The sequence below is a fragment of the Ambystoma mexicanum genome, chromosome 13 (assembly GCF_040938575.1).
Source record: "Ambystoma mexicanum isolate Mex_15411 chromosome 13, UKY_AmexF1_1, whole genome shotgun sequence".
NCBI classification, from domain to species: domain Eukaryota; kingdom Metazoa; phylum Chordata; class Amphibia; order Caudata; family Ambystomatidae; genus Ambystoma; species Ambystoma mexicanum.
This window is the reverse complement of record NC_090938.1, coordinates 802,817,582-802,834,287: the sequence shown is the minus strand read 5'-3', so window position 1 is coordinate 802,834,287 and position 16,706 is coordinate 802,817,582. Positions and strand designations below refer to the sequence as shown.

The 16,706-nt window shown below is 46.9% G+C and overlaps 1 protein-coding gene across 1 annotated transcript in view; it reads right to left on the bottom strand.

Annotated features, from left to right (window-relative positions):
- The window catches only part of TAPBP (TAP binding protein), a 167,616-nt gene that overhangs the window by 65,057 nt on the left and 85,853 nt on the right, over window positions 1-16,706 (bottom strand). Inside the window, exon 4 of the mRNA XM_069635221.1 lies at window positions 2,276-2,617. Coding sequence (XP_069491322.1) covers window positions 2,276-2,617 — 342 coding nt within the window. The remainder of the gene's footprint in view (window positions 1-2,275; window positions 2,618-16,706) is intronic.

The following is a 16,706-nucleotide window of genomic DNA, read 5'->3' as shown; positions in this document are numbered from 1 at the left end:
GGAGTTTGCGAGTGACAATTCAGAGCACGTAAAAGAGAGGAGGAGCTCAGGTACAGGATGTGGTCATAGCTGAGCATGGAGGGAGATGGACTACAGAGACTATGGGGATTGTAGTTCTAAGAAAAAAAGTCACTATGGACATTTATACAGAGTTTAGTTATTGGTTTGTTGAAACTGCTGAGGAGTAGTAATAAAAGAAGGTGAAGCATAATGCTCGCCTCCTAGTCTTTAATAGAATTAATACTCCCTGCACAGTTAGCAGGGGTAATAAAAGAAGGTGAAGCATAATGCTCGCCTCCTAGTCTTTAATAGAATGAATACTCCCTGCACAGTTAGCAGGGGTAATAAAAGAAGGTGAAGCATAATGCTCGCCTCCTAGTCTTTAATAGAATTAATACTCCCTGCACAGTTAGCTGGGGTAATAAAAGAAGGTGAAGCATAATGCTCGCCTCCTAGTCTTTAATAGAATGAATACTCCCTGCACAGTTAGCAGGGGTAATAAAAGAAGGTGAAGCATAATGCTCGCCTCCTAGTCTTTAATAGAATGAATACTCCCTGCACAGTTAGCAGGGGTAATAAAAGAAGGTGAAGCATAATGCTCGCCTCCTAGTCTTTAATAGGATTAATACTCCCTGCACAGTTAGCAGGGGTAATAAAAGAAGGTGAAGCATAATGCTCGCCTCCTAGTCTTTAATAGAATTAATACTCCCTGCACAGTTAGCAGGGGTAATAAAAGAAGGTGAAGCATAATTCTCGCCTCCTAGTCTTTAATAGAATTAATACTCCCTGCACAGTTAGCAGGGGTAATAAAAGAAGGTGAAGCATAATGCTCGCCTCCTAGTCTTTAATAGAATTAATACTCCCTGCACAGTTAGCAGGGGTAATAAAAGAAGGTGAAGCATAATGCTCGCCTCATAGTCTTTAATAGAATTAATACTCCCTGCACAGTTAGCAGGGGTAATAAAAGAAGGTGAAGCATAATGCTCGCCTCCTAGTCTTTAATAGAATTAATACTCCCTGCACAGTTAGCAGGGGTAATAAAAGAAGGTGAAGCATAATTCTCGCCTCCTAGTCTTTAATAGAATGAATACTCCCTGCACAGTTAGCAGGGGTAATAAAAGAAGGTGAAGCATAATGCTCGCCTCCTAGTCTTTAATAGAATTAATACTCCCAGCACAGTTAGCAGGGGTAATAAAAGAAGGTGAAGCATAATGCTCGCCTCCTAGTCTTTAATAGGATTAATACTCCCTGCACAGTTAGCAGGGGTAATAAAAGAAGGTGAAGCATAATGCTCGCCTCCTAGTCTTTAATAGGATTAATACTCCCTGCACAGTTAGCAGGGGTAATAAAAGAAGGTGAAGCATAATGCTCGCCTCCTAGTCTTTAATAGGATTAATACTCCCTGCACAGTTAGCAGGGGTAATAAAAGAAGGTGAAGCATAATGCTCGCCTCCTAGTCTTTAATAGGATTAATACTCCCTGCACAGTTAGCAGGGGTAATAAAAGAAGGTGAAGCATAATGCTCGCCTCCTAGTCTTTAATAGAATTAATACTCCCTGCACAGTTAGCAGGGGTAATAAAAGAAGGTGAAGCATAATGCTCGCCTCCTAGTCTTTAATAGGATTAATACTCCCTGCACAGTTAGCAGGGGTAATAAAAGAAGGTGAAGCATAATGCTCGCCTCCTAGTCTTTAATAGGATTAATACTCCCTGCACAGTTAGCAGGGGTAATAAAAGAAGGTGAAGCATAATGCTCGCCTCCTAGTCTTTAATAGAATTAATACTCCCTGCACAGTTAGCAGGGGTAATCTTCATTCTGAGAGTTTTCCATTGAAGCCTTGTGTGCAGCACAGCTGGTTTCCCTTATGCTGGTATTGTGGAACCATATTTTCTTGGAAAGGCTCTCTGTTTCTATGCGTTCAGGTCTCTCCATGCGTTCCAGCGTACTGGTGTTAGTTCCAGGCTAAGAAGCTAGTCTGCCATCCTGGGTGAAGTCCGCTCTGGTTGTTGCTTTCCCCGCTTTTTTGCCTGGTAATATCAAGTACCCCTGATTCAGTTGTGCTGTGTGCACAGATAGGGTGTGTGCCTAGTTGATAAACTCCCAGCCATTCACACTAGCAATCCACGGCCCGATGGGTGCAGGAAGGGTGTGCACCCCTCAGCCACGTCCTGCCACCAGCCAGTTGCGGCTCCACAGCCTACGTCAGGTACAGGTATGGTTAATACATATCCCAGAAGCCACCCACATGCCACGCCCCGCCCCCAGCTCTCTCACCAGTGATGCGCAGATCCACGGACACCTGGGTGTGCAGGTACGGCGTGTAGACAATGCAGAGGTAGGTGCCCTCGTCCTTGACACCCACCCCGCGAAGCAGGAGGGTGGCGTTCCCGTGGCGGTGCATCTCGGGGAAGAAAAGCTCCGCCCCCTCACGTGCCAAGGCCACACGGTCCGCCGCTGCATCGTAGGCATACACCACATGCCCGGAGCCCTGGAACTGGTAGCGCCACTCCACCGAGAACTTCCGGTCTCGCGAGATCGAGAAGCCGCAGTCAAGGAGCACGTCAGAGCCCAGGCGAGCCTCGGCGCGGGGGGTGCGCGTGAAGACATTCATGGCCACTAGACGGGGAGGAACACAGAGAAGGAAAGGGGGGGCGTCAGTGTACAGAAACACAACAGCATGTGCACAAACACACATGCATACCAACTGCACAGCAAGTAGGAGACAGTTCAGCTTTATATTGCAATAAATCCACAGGAGCATTGAGAAATAATCACAACATAACATAATAACTGTAGCATGAGGATATAACAGGGACAGGATATAACATATTAATAGACTTAGTTTCAGACACAATAAGAAATAACACACATCCTACCTTTGCTCATTTGAAGGCGATGGGCCTCCCAATGTATTATTGTCCACAGCACAGCTTCTTGTTGGCTTGATGTAGCCACACTTGTTATGGCATGGAGCACACCCTAACGTTGGCTTTTATTTACCCAAGAGAAGAATCACACCGGTTTTGGCATTTGCACAATGCAAACCTTTGTGTGTTTAGGCGGCACGTGAAATAAAGGAGGGCCGCGGAGGTAAGGAGGTTTTTTTTATATCTGCTCTAGGACCTCTGCCCTCTTCCTCCATTACAATCTTACTGCCCCCTCTTTCGTACCCCCTCCTCCTTCCATGTGTTCCCTCATACGTGTAGCTGCTCTCCTTCTAAAAGGGACAGTGTCCCATTTACAGCACCACCCCCTGACTTATGTCCTTTGGCCCGCCTTATATCTCCTCGCTAGTCTCTGTGGTCTTGCTCAGTCCGGCTTCTCTTGGGTGTCCAGTGCCTCCTCTCTGCTCGACTCTTCTAGCCACAGAGGGTTCTCAACCCTTTCCATCATATGCCTGTGCTCCCCGTCTCCTTCATCCTCCTGAACCTTCTCTTCTTCCTCTCCTTCACCCCTTCTGAGTAGATCTTGAAGTATGTGGTGTGTTCCTGTAGCTTCTTAGCACCCTGCACAGGTCCTGCTGAGTGGACATTCCTTCAATGATTGCTCTCTGAATCGTCCTCTTGATTGAGGACATGAACTTCTCGGCCATCCCATTGGCTTGTGGCCACAGCAGCGTGAACCTGGCAAACTCGTTTCCATTAAATAGGGGCCTATTGTCTGTCTTTACAGTGTGCAGAAAGCCCCACTCACTAAACATTTTGTCAATGACTCCCGCTACGTGAATGAATACTGTGTGGGTCTGGATGACTACGGGGAACTTTGAGAACACGTCCAGCATTACTAGTAGATATTCACCTGATTCCATGGGCCCGTAAAAGTCCATGGCTATTCTATGCCATGGTCTATCGGCCATCGCTGTGTGTTGGAGGTGCATTGGCGGATTGACCCTGGAGGTGCATTGGCATGCTAGGCAGAATCGTATAGTTTCTTCCGCGGGCACATCTATGAATGGGAACCACACATGCTGTGGAAGTTGTATCTTTGTATTCTCAGCTCCTCTATATCCCTCATGGGACCCTTCGCAGTGCAGTTGGGACGATTAGTCGACACCCTCTTAGTAGCACACGTTGGTTCAACACTGGTAATTCCATGTGTATTTTGGCTAAGCGCTCCACTTCCGTTCAGTTTGCTCTGGGGTGATGCTGGAAGTGCCTCCGATAGTCTCTCCAATTACTGTTGTTTGTTAGTTCCACTACCATGACGATTGGTGGATCATCATCCGATGCCTCCGTGAATGTATCCAACGTGAGTGTCGGTGGGAGTGTGTTGGCTGTGACATAGTTAATATATTCTGTGTCCCCTTTCCTGTGGGCCATGTTCCAGGTGGTGTTATATATAATCAGCTGGGTTTTGACCCCCCCTTACCCGGCCCATGTATGATCTCGTAATTATGTTCTTCCAGTCTGATGCCTCACCTCTCACCTCTCAATATGTGGCAGCATCTTCGTTTGCAGAGTACCAAACAGCGACAGCAATGCTTGCTGGTCTGTAACTAGAGTGAATTTCTTGCTGATGATGAAATGGTGAAAGTGTTCACATGCCCAGACAGTTGCTAGGCTTTCCTTTTCTGCCTGAGAGTCAGTCCCTTCCATCGGCGACAGCACCTTGCTGGCATTTGCCACTATGCAACACAGGTCCCCCTTCCTCACAGGGAGACCTGCACCAACTGGCCTGGAAGAAGCACTGGGTCAGGAGGTTCATTCGACCCTTCCAAGATGGCCACTGCACTCCCTTTGCCAACACTGGGCTCGCAGGCTGCCTTGGGCCTGCAGCAGCCTGATTGGCTGTTTACTGATTTTGAACTCTCCGACCCCCTGAGCCGGGAGGCAAAGCCGGTCCAGAATATCAACACACAAGGCCTGGATCAGCAGTCTCTGCTGGTCTCATTGCAACACTGGTCCCCCTTCTTCACAGGTAGACTTGCACCAACCAGCCTGGAAGAAGCACTGGGTCTGGAGGCCCACTCAACCCTTCCAAGATGGCTGCTGCACTCCCTTTAATGACACTAGGCTCCCAGGCTACCCTGGGCCTGCAGCAGCCAGATTGTTTGTTTTCCGATTTTGAACCCTCCAACCCCCCTGAGCCAGGAATGGAAGTCAGCCCCCACAGATGGCCAACACACTAGGACTGGATCTGCAGTCTCAGCCGGTCTCATTACAACACAGGTCCCCCTTCCTCATAGGGAGAACTGCACCAACTGGCATGGATGAAGCACTGGATCAGGAGGCCCACTCAACCCTTCCAAGATTGCCGCCACACTCTCATTGCTGACACTAGGCTCCCAGGCTGCCCTGGGCCTGCAACAGCCTGATTGGCTGTTTATCGATTTTGAACCTTCCAACCCCCTGAGTCAGGAGGTGAAGCTGGCCCCCACAGAAGGCCAACACACCAGGCCTGGATCAGCAGTCTCTGCCGGCCTCAGCCACGATCAGTGCGAGGCTATGCATGCTGCACACCGCACCAAGCATGCAACCTTGATGGTTAAGCTCACAAGCTCCCTCCATCATGAATATCTCTGCAGAACCAAAGCTAGACTGCCATCTCCAATGGTATGTTTACGTATATACTGCTCTCAAAACATCCCTTTGGCCCCTCCCACGCCATTTCTGTAATTGTTGCACTCTCATTCTGCACCTCGCACTAAAGCCGCTGACCCCCTGGTCTCCAAACACACATCCGGTAGACCCGAAGGCACGCGCAATCTACTTGAAAATCGTGGTTCAATCGATCCAAACCTACCTCTGAACGCAAATGCGTCGCCGTCTGACAAACTTCTACATCCCCGGTCTGTTGCAGCGTGACCAGCACGGGCTACTGCGATAAGCTCCACTCCTTTCGGCCTTAGCATGGGGACTACATCCCCCAGCACCCTCCTCTCCAGAGCATGTGCCACGGAAGCAACAGCTGTTCTGAGCTGCTCCACCTCGTTCGCATTCCGCCTCTCCTGGAGAGACATCACAACCGAAAGAGCAAACGCACTATCCAAAATGCATCAACTTGCAATGCGCTGCAAAACAATTCCCCTGCCACCAGAACCTGGTTACCTCCTGCACCCACCAAACAGGCCAGACTCACACAGCCGCACAGCAAAGCCACAACCACTCAACGTTTCATGACTGGTGCCCTCATCAATGCACGTTCCATACCTGCCCATGCAGTAGAAATTCACGATCTCATCACCAATCTTAACGTCTTACCTATCTCAGATACCTGGCTCCATGAGGCATCAGGCCCTGCACTATCCCTAGCCATCCCCTCCGGCTACACCATCTACAGGAACGAGAGGCTCACATCCAGAGGTGATTGCATCGCACTTGTAGCCAGAGACTCCCTCCCCATCAGACAGGTCAATACCACCATCAATAACAATGTGGACCTACTTTCCATCAAACTATCCCCTTCATCCACATGCACCATCACCATGCACCTCATCTACCACCCCCCTGCCCCCCGTCGCCATGCTACATTTCCAAGAGGACCTCATCCACATCCTCGAGGACAACATAAATACCTCCTCTAAAATTGTCGTCCTGGGAGACCTTACAAAGTCAAATTTTGTTGTGCTCCTAATTTATTCTCTTATTGACAGCCGACGTGTGTTTCGACACTTGGTAGTTTTAAAAGCAATTCGTCTCAGGTGTGGTTCCCCATTCGAAATGCGTTGCTTGATCTCCAGGGTCCAATATTATCTATGATCTTCTTCTTTATACCTTCTATTTTATATCTTCTTTATGATATTCTATTGGTTTCTTATTCCATTCTGTACTGGCCACCAATTTCTAGATGGTAGCCTGTTCTAGCAAGAATGGGGTCCTTGGTAGGGTGAAGTTCCGTCCTTCGGGATTGATCCCAGGAGCCGCGTGCGTGTAGGGCACCATAAGGCAGACTAATTGCCCTGGAAACAACCAAGCGTCGAAACACGTGTCGGCTGTCAATAAGAGAATAAATTAAGAGCACAGCCAAATTTGACTTTGTAAATTGCTGTATTGCACGAGAAAGACATTTCTTTTGGCAAAGCACAAATCACAGGCACAACACTATCAGTTAATAAATAAATATGTGCTTTGGCTTGGAATCCCCCCTTTGTTTTGAGCTAGAATGGCTCCCAAACCCACTGGCCTCACGTCTACAATGATTTCAGTGTCCCAGATTGGGTTGAAGTAGGCCAATTGCTTAGTGATGGCCAACATGCTTGTTATGTCATCGAACACCTGTTGGCACTATTGCGACCACTGGAATGGCGTGTCTTTTTTGAGCATCCATCACAGTGGTTCTGTCCTTGTGTCATAGTTGGGGAGATATCTGGCACAATAGCCCGCCATGCTGAGGAATGATCTGATGTCTGAGACTTGTGTTGGTGCCTCAAAGTCATTGATAGTGTGAACCCTTTTCGGGATCTAGTCTCATCCCTAAATCCGAGAGGATGTGGTTGCACCTAGAAACACTTGTGTACAGGCACGTTATCAATGCCATATCACATCATATCATGTGTCCAAAAAAACAGAGGTCCTGTTTGTCGACAACACATTTGTCAAAGTTGAGTGTTAAGCCAGCGACCTGCAGCGCCTCACAGACAGCTTTCAATGCCTGGTCATGCTCCTCTTGGGATGTGCCGTAAATAAGGATATTGTTGGTGTAGTTGAATGCGGATTTTATCTTGACAAGTACTTGCCGGATGGCCTCCTGAAATACTTTGGGTGCCGAAGACATGCCAAAGTTGGGCCGTTTATATCAGAAGAGACCGTCATGGTTGATGACAATAGTGATAATCCTTGATGTGGGGTGTAACTCGAGCTGGTGGTACCCCTGATTTAGGTCAGGTTTTGAAAATCTTGTGGCCCTCTTTAGTTGGACAATCATGTCCTCAATGTTGGGACCTGGGTGTCGTTCCCATTGGACTGCAGTGTTGACCACTCTCATATCAATGCATAGTCTAATGCGACCGCCCTCCTTGGGTACTACCATCAGCATTGATATTCAGGCTGTTGGGCCGTCTGCCCTCTCAATTATGTAATTCTCCAGTAGTTGGCACAGTTCCCGTGATACTGCCTGTTGTAGGTGGAATTCTACTCTCCTGGGATGCTGGAATACCGGGCATGCCGATTCATCAATGTGCAGTTTTACAATCATCTCTTTCAGTTTCCCTAATCTGCAAACGAGGTCCGGAAAGCATGGATCATCTCTTTCGACAGCGGGGTTGTTGTCATCGTGCATGTGTGCTGAGCATCTTGTCTCACTCCTGCGATGCATTGGACCACATCTGAACCTTGATCGTGCACATCACTGAACCCCAGCTCCTTTGCGGTCTTGCAACTGAGGAGGCAGCGTCCTCTCATGGGACTTCTCAATGCATGAATAGTGCCAGTGGTCGATCGCCCCTTGTGCATTGTAAGGGTGCAGAAGGAGGACTCTGACACAAAGGTGGCATGCTTGGAGCTAAAGACTTTTATTAAAGAATAAAGGAAGAGAAAGCCTATCTTTCCCTATGCCCAGGAGGGGTTTCCCTGCCTGAACTAAAGGTCCAAGGTGACTGCCAGAGTGTGTATCAACGTAAAAGTGTGCACTGTCCTGTGTCAAGAAAACCTTACTCCTGTCCCTTAAACTAGAACCTAAAGAATGAAGCAGTACTGTTCTGGCCCCAGGAGAACGCCTCCCCTCTCCTGGGTTAAGGTCAAGGTTCCACACAATGCTTCCTTGGAAGCCTGCAGGAGCAAAGGGTGTGGGTGTTGGCGCCCGCTTAGTGTATTGTTCCTTCTGTTGCTGGATTTCCCCCCCCCCCCTTGCACACCTGAGCCTCTGAGAACACTCAAAATCCAATGGGACAAAAGGGCGCAGGTGTTGGCACCCGCTTGATGTTAACGCTCCGCTGTCTGTGCAGTATCTGGACATTTGTAGCCTCACATCGGACGACATTGAATGGCACCACTCTTGCCAACGCTTGCAACGCCTTGTCATTGACAACACGAGGTGAGAAGGTGAGGGGCGTGTCCCAGTCTGCGCAGTGTATAACTCTCTCCAAGTTAGTTATGGGCAAAAGGAAAGCTGAGGTGGGTGTTCCTTTGGGTGGGAGCCAAAATAAGATCTCCAGAATGGTCAAACCTATTAAAGAATTAGATACTCTGAGTATGGAAATTAAGGATCTATTCATTGGCATTGATGGTTTGGGTTCTGCAAACTCTTAAGGATTCCAGGGGGAGGGAGCCTGCTGGTGGATAAAGATCCTGCCACAGTCTGCAGCTCCAACTCTCACTGTGTTCTCCATTCAGCTGATGTTGACCTCATATCCTTTCGTGACTCGGAATCTGTGCAGGCCAATGCAAAAGAGGGCCATGGAACCGTGCCAAGAAGGAGGATCGTTTGGCCCCATTTGAGACAGCTCACCTACTGGGTCAAGAGGCAGGGAGAAATTTCGTCATCCCTGTTAACTGTGATGGTTTGGCACCGGGGGTTTGTGGTTCTAGCCTTATCGAAACCCTGGAGCTGGAATGTCGCTAAGGAAGAGTGCTTGTCAAGTTTGGGTACGGCGGTGTCCGTATTTGATGGGGGTTTTGTTCCTTCACCAGCCTGACATTAGTAAAAACTATGTAGGCGGAAGGGTGAAGTCATTCTCTGAGGACCCTTCTGCTAGGACCAAGCAACCTACCTCTATTGCTCTTTTGATTCACTTTGAATGTTTATCAGATGGTCCTCCGTCTACCAATCTATCAAAGCTCCCCCTGGCAGCATCTATATGGAAGGTTGTTACCCATAAGAAAAAGAGTAAGGTCGTGGGGAAACTACCACCAAGTAAAAAACACCTGAGTTCGCTCCCATTGCCTAAGGGGAAGATGTCTTTTGATAAGAGTACCCAGACCTGCATTGTCGATACATCTGGAAATTTTTACTGATTTGAAGGAGTTGATCCTTCAGAAAGGGAATGCTGGTTGAGTGAGTTGGCCAGAGTTTTCAAGTAGATCAAGGAGAAGTCGTTATCCTTGAACCCTATTTCTACGGAATCAGGAGTCTCCTCGATCTCTAGGGTTCAGGAGCTTCCCCCCCATGGTGGTGTGCCAGGTCCTAAGGCTATTTGTCTTCGCACCTCTAATTGGATAACACCAAAGCCTGGAGGGAACCCCACCAGTATTAAGGGGGCCCAACCCTTTGCTTTACCACTTCCTCTAAGCCTCCCTGCTGTGCAAGGTTTTAATCCTGTGGGTCAATCCGCTGTAGGACTGCCTGGCCCCAATTCAATGGCTTTGGGGAGGGTTAGGGGGTTCAAGTCAACAAGCAGTCTCTGCAATGGAGTGGAAAATGAGCAGAGCTGCTCAGTTATTATAGCGTATGTTCCCAGGCTAATGAGTGGAGTGTAGGAGTCCCACGAGTCTTTGAAAAACAAATGCACCCATTGGATCCGGCACGGACAACGTTGCCTTTCAATTATAATTTATTTATTTTATTTTATTTTTCATTTATAACACGCTTATTACCAGCAAGTGGTGTCTAAGCATGGGATCGGGATTCAGACCTGTGTTGCGCTGCGTTGTCTTGCTTCCAAGACAAACATTTGCCGCTGAGCTATCCTTCCTCCCCTAAGGGACGATATTGTGATTCCCAACTCGGGTCTTCACTATATTCAGACTGTATTTTTAACAGAGGACCTTGCAAAAGGACTTCTGGGTATTGACTACCGATGATATCCAAACGACAGGACCAAAATAACAATCAGGTCGTTTGATCTTTTTTGATCGATATATATGGCTTCTGTTAGGCCTTGTGAATCCAGGGCCCATCTTGCAACTGTCCAGGGGTCAACTGCTTAGAGTGTGAGGGGTAGGAGCCCCCCACCCCAGGGTGAGTGGTGAACAACAAAGACCTTGAAACAGTGGATTGACTGGGCCAGTGGCGTAACAATCCTGTTGACGATGCTCCTTGTTATAAATTCCTTTCATGGGACTTTGCAGGAGTTAACAGATTGTTGGTCGCCCAGGATTGGTGTTCCTTTGTTCGTAGATTTCATATTATTTTGTTACAGGAGACCTGGGCAGTTGATTCTTTTTTGTTTCAAGGATTTCTGTATTTTCATGGCCTGCAATTAAAGGCCCCACGGGGAGGCCTACTAATCTGGATTGCCGTTACTTTAGACGGGAAGGTTGAGGTAATGCAAACTGATTGTCCTGACCTCTTATCTGAATTAGCAAGGAGGAAATGATTTGCCTATTTAATATTGACAGCAGGCCATGGATTTTGCACGCACTGGCAATCCTTCAACGTTGTCAAGTTTTAATCAACACCATGTTTTTCCCCCTATCTTTGACGGAAAAATATATTATTGTGGCCGGGGATTTTAATCTTCAACTGGAACCCTTAAGGGAACTAGTGGGGTTATGGGATGATCAAGACTAGGCATGGGATATTCCGTTCCCGAATGCTGCCCCCCTGCTAGATAAAAGGCACCGTTCATCTATAGGGTCTACTTATATTATGTCTCATTTAATTTGAGGGCCTGCAATGGGAGATTTTCTAAAGATCAGCCTGCACGTAATACTTCTAATGGCCATAACGGGAGCTCCCTTATTGATTATATCTTTATTTCGGCAAAAGAATCAAAAATGTCGAGATATATCAGAGAGTGGAGAGTTTGCATCTCGGAATTCAATACATCCCGATCTAAAATTTATGCCACCTACAATAGTCAGTTGATAGGGCTAGAAGCCATGTCCGTAAATCTCAGAAATGGCTTGACATCATTGAGTGTGAAGTCAAACCTGGTATCTATGATCCTCCTAAATTTAGAAAATATATCTGAAGCAGATATACCTGACACAGCATTGTTGGCTGAGTTTGAAGAAATGAAAGCTCAAATTCTTCTATTTGTATCTGCCCCTGCTAAAGTAATACAGAAGAAAAGAATAGGCCAGGTAGACTGGTATGACGGTGCATGTCGCTCAGCAAAAAGAGAAGTAGAAAACTGGGTTAGCTCTAGCCTTGGGGTGGATAGGACCAAGTTACGTGCCCTTAGAGCGAATTATAAGTGTTTACCTCCAAACAGAAAGAGTTCACTGCAGAGATATGGGGGTCATTGCATAATGCCCTCAATTCAGGGGACAATTCCCTTTTTTGGAAAACGGTCTCCGATAGGGACCTCAAAAGGGATCAGTCCCCTTTATGTTGTATCAGTGGTAAATCCCTGAGGTTACATTTCTCAGGCTTGTATTGTGGTACTTCCCCTCTTCCCCTCCTTGTGTTGTACCTGTTGTGTCTGGTTCAGGCTCTTTGTATGTTACTGTAAATGAGGTGGGAGTAGCGAGGGGCACTTTGAAAAGTGCTAAGGCTGCTGTACCCGATCTTATACCGATCGACCTGTCTAAAAATGAGATGTCAATCTGGGCTCCTATTTTGTGTACAGTTTTCAGTGCTATTCTTGCCTTAGGCACAACCCCGGATTCTTGGCACACAGCGGTGATTTTCCCAATTTATAAAAAAGGAGATAGGGACAACCCTTCAAACTACCGACCTGATTTATCTCTTACATGGTGTTGGTAAGTTGTTTGGCAAGATTATACTGAATCGTCTCCAAGATTGGGTGGTGAAAAATAATTTAATTAGCGATCTCCAGGCAGGGTTTAAGAAGAACAGAGGCACGTTGTATCTGTGTTTAATACTCTTTTGCTAATCCAAAGGTACACAGTTCTGTGGAAAATGTATTTGTATGTGTTATTTTTAGATTTAAGAACCGCATTGAACTCTGTCTCAAGGGCGGGACTGTGACATATGTTATTAACTTGTGCCCCCCCGTCCCCCCCAGCCTGATCTCTATAATAATTCAGTTATATTCCGATATGAGTGTATTTGTTCGATACGGGCTAGGTGGTGACTGACCACTCACTTTGATGTAACTATGGGAGTTAGACAGGGTTGTGTCTTGGGCCCACTTCTTTTTAATATTCATATTCAGGAAATAATTGATGTATTATTGAATGGGTGCCAAGACTGCCCAGAATTGGCTTCTCGTAAATATCCGGCCCTATTCTATGCGGATGACGCTGTTCGGAGAACAACCACTCCGCAGGGTCTAGAGACATCTTCATCCATTATTCTGGCCAAATGTAGAGAGTTAAGACTTCATTTGAATGTCGACAAAACTAAGGGTGTTCAGCCCTCATTATTCAAAGCACAAATTAATTCGGCTGAAAGCAGAAGGTGTCCTAATTGAGCAGGTTGACCATTTCGATTACAGTGGAGTAAGGTGTTCCAGGAGTATCCTGGTTGGGTGGACCATATTGATAAAGCAGTGATCGATCTGCAAAGGTTAAGTGGGGCCGTGCCCCCGGCCCTGGACCAATATAGTAAGCAGCTTTTACCAGCTGTTTTGCATGGGTCGGAGCTTTGGGGGAATGGCAACATAGGACAGTTGAATAGTTGAGAAAATAAATGGTTAAGGCAATTGCTGTTGCTCCCTTTGAGTGCTCCTTCAGCACTCACTCCTCTGGAGTACGACACCCTCCCTATAGGTACACAGGCCATGTTCAGGTCTGCTCTTTTTTGGATCAGACTTTGGTACCAACCGGGCCTGGGAAAGTGCATGGACGTGCTGTTACATCTTATGTCCTTGGACGGAGGGAGGAGCCTTAAATGGTTTGCTCATATCAAAAATATGCTTTCTGTTTTGGGCGTACCTGAGTTCTGGGATAATCTCAGGGGTGGAAGTCGTACAGACTGGAGCAAATTAAAAATAACAGCAAAGCTGAGAGCCCGGGAGCATCTGTAGACTGGGGTTTGATTATCTCGCCCACCACCGAGAGCTTGGGTTTAAGCAACGTTTAGACACCATTTGGCCGCTGTTTGAAAGATCTCTGTATCTACGACTGAGATGGGGTATTCTTCCGGTTGCTTCTTTTAAACACTCTAGGAGCGACTCTGTGTCTGATATTTGCCCAATGTGTCAGATGGCCAAAAATACAGTGCTACACTTTTTCCTGATTTGCGATATGACCTTGGGGTTAAGAGGTGTGTATTTCAAACCGATTTCAAGGGCTGTTGGGATTCGTACCCTAAATTCCGCTATGACATTTTGAACACAATGTTTGTTTCCTCGTGTGGTATTTGCAACTGCTCGATATAGCTATAGGGCTGGGCTGCTAAGAAAGAAAGCCTTGAATTAGATATTTTATTAATTTGGCGTTTGGAGTTTTGTCTCCTTATTTTTAAATGTGTTCCTCCTGTGCATTGTTTTAACCTTTTTTCAAACTCTGTTTTTTACCAGTCGGCTTTTTTGTATTTTTTTCTTTAAATGTATATATTTATATAGCGCCGGAGCCCGGAAGGCATCAAGGCGCTTGACACAGACACAAGGACATGGGTAACGGGACAACATAGATGAGGTTCTAGAATCTGGGAGGTGTAGGACTAATATTCCAGTGCTCTTGGAAACTTTTACCTAAAGAGGGAAGTTTTAAGCTTCTTTCTAAAAGTTAAGTAATTAGATTCTGCTCTCAGTTTGGTTGGTAATTCGTACCATCGTGTGTTTGCTTTGGATGAGAATGCTCTGTCATGTCCCTTAGCTCTTTTCGATGGGCCAACTTTCAGTAGGCCTTGGTTTCTGGATCTGAGTGTACGACTTGGCTCATAGAAAATGAATTTCTTCTTTAGCTATGTGGGTGCTACTCCATATAAGCAATGATGGACTAGTGTCAGCGATTTGAAGATAATACAGTCTTCTATTGCTAACCAGTGAAGATTTTTTTCTGTCGCTGGCGATATGCTCTCTTTTGGATTTGCTTGAGATGGTCCTTAAAGCATTATTTTGGATAACCTGGCACTGTTTAAGGCAATTGTTACTAGCTTCTAACATGAGTGAGTTCCCGTAGTCGAGGCGTGACAAGATAGTGTTTTGGATATTGTAGCAGTATTTTGTTGGCTAAGTAGTGGCCTGATATCTCTCAGTAATCTTTGGTGTTATTGACAGTTACGTTTCAGATAAGCAACTTGAGCCTCTGATCCTAACGATGATTCCATGTTTTATTGAATGTCGTGTTTCGTTTTAGCTTTAAGGTCTACACTGAATAAAAGTGTTTTGACTGCCTGGCTGGCTTCCTTGGTGGGCCAGGAGAATGCCTCACTTCTCCAGACGTCCAGTCTCAGAGGTACAACGTCTTTTCATCGCGGGACGTTTTTTCGCAGGGTTTTTTACTGCAAATGTTTTCACTAAAAAAAAACATTGAATTTTTTGGGGGTGTTAGAAAATTATATATATGGGATGTCGGTGTTTGGGAATAGATAAAAAATGTAAGGAAATGGCTGGGATTGGGGGGTAACCCCCCCAAAAAATAATGTACAAAAAATTTGATGAGTTTTTTCGTTAAAAAAATCACTGTAAAACCCCCCGCCAAAAATCATCCTGCGATGAAATGGCATGGAACCGTCTCAGATAGCCTGAGGGAATGACTCCCTAGACCAGGCTGCAAAGTTCTAAACAATACTTCCTCCATGGGCCTGGAGAATGCCTCCCTTCTCCTGCCACTTGGTCTCCTCTTCCTTCTCACTCCCGCTACCCTGCTAACCCAGCCCTCTGCTCTCTCTATCCCTCCCGCCTCTTCCTTACAGTTATCTGACTGGCCTAGTCATTGTTGGCATGTGAAATAAGGAACATCCAGGCCGGTAAGGAGGGTTGATGGGTCTCTATTTATCTCTGCTCTAGGACCTCTGGCCTCTTCCTCCATTACTATCTTACGGCCCTCGCTTTGCTGTCCCCTGCCCTCTCCTTCTAAAAGGGACAGTGTCGCGCTTACAGCAATGTGGTCTGCAACTGCTGGGCTTGGAAACGTTTCTGTAGACTAATGTCTGTTCCTGTTGCTAAATAGTCAAAGTTCTGAAAACAGTTCTCAAAAAATCGCCAGGAAGCTACCAAGACTGCTTTATAAACATCCATATCAGAATCTACAAGTGGCTCCAAATGTTGCTGGAAATCGTAACATACCTTCACAAATAAGATTTCGGTCCCGTCCAAAAACCTAAAATGTGTAGCAAACTAATGGAGCCACTGGCACGCCTCCTTGCCCCCCCCCCCCCCCCTCCGCCCCACTCCCAACATCCACACCCACCAAAATACAGACAATACACAAATCTATATGGAAAAATCATCCATCAAACACATCCCCCAACTCTGCCCTGATCCAGACCTGGATGTCCAGGGCCTAACTCAAAATGAACACCACCGGCCGAGGCGGGATTCCTGCCCCTCACAGACAAGACCACAGCCCTGGTATCCAGATCTAGCTGTCTTCAAAGAACCTCAAGGTCTTCACTCCGTGCCAAGTCTCTGCGATTCCACACACCCGCATCCACTATCCTTCCAAACACACAGCGAACAAACGCAGTACAGCATGGCAACCACTACCCTGTGCAGACAATCACCCCTTCCTACCACACACCAGTGCCCTATCCAGAGCAGAGGAAATGCCCTCCTCGCTGGCCGGCGGCGAAGCAAGCAGCACCCTAGCACCCGTGAGATGCATTCTCCACACCTCATCAAAGGTTTCCGAAGGTACGACCACACACATCGGGGTCACTGGCTCCCCCTCTACAAGCATGCACCACCTTCAAAGCCAGCTGGATGATACACACCGCTGTCCCCATGTAGGATCCCTCCTACCTGTCAGACAAAGCCATCATCTCTGGCGGCCCACACAATCCCGAAAGCCAGGACGTGGGAAGGCTAGAACAG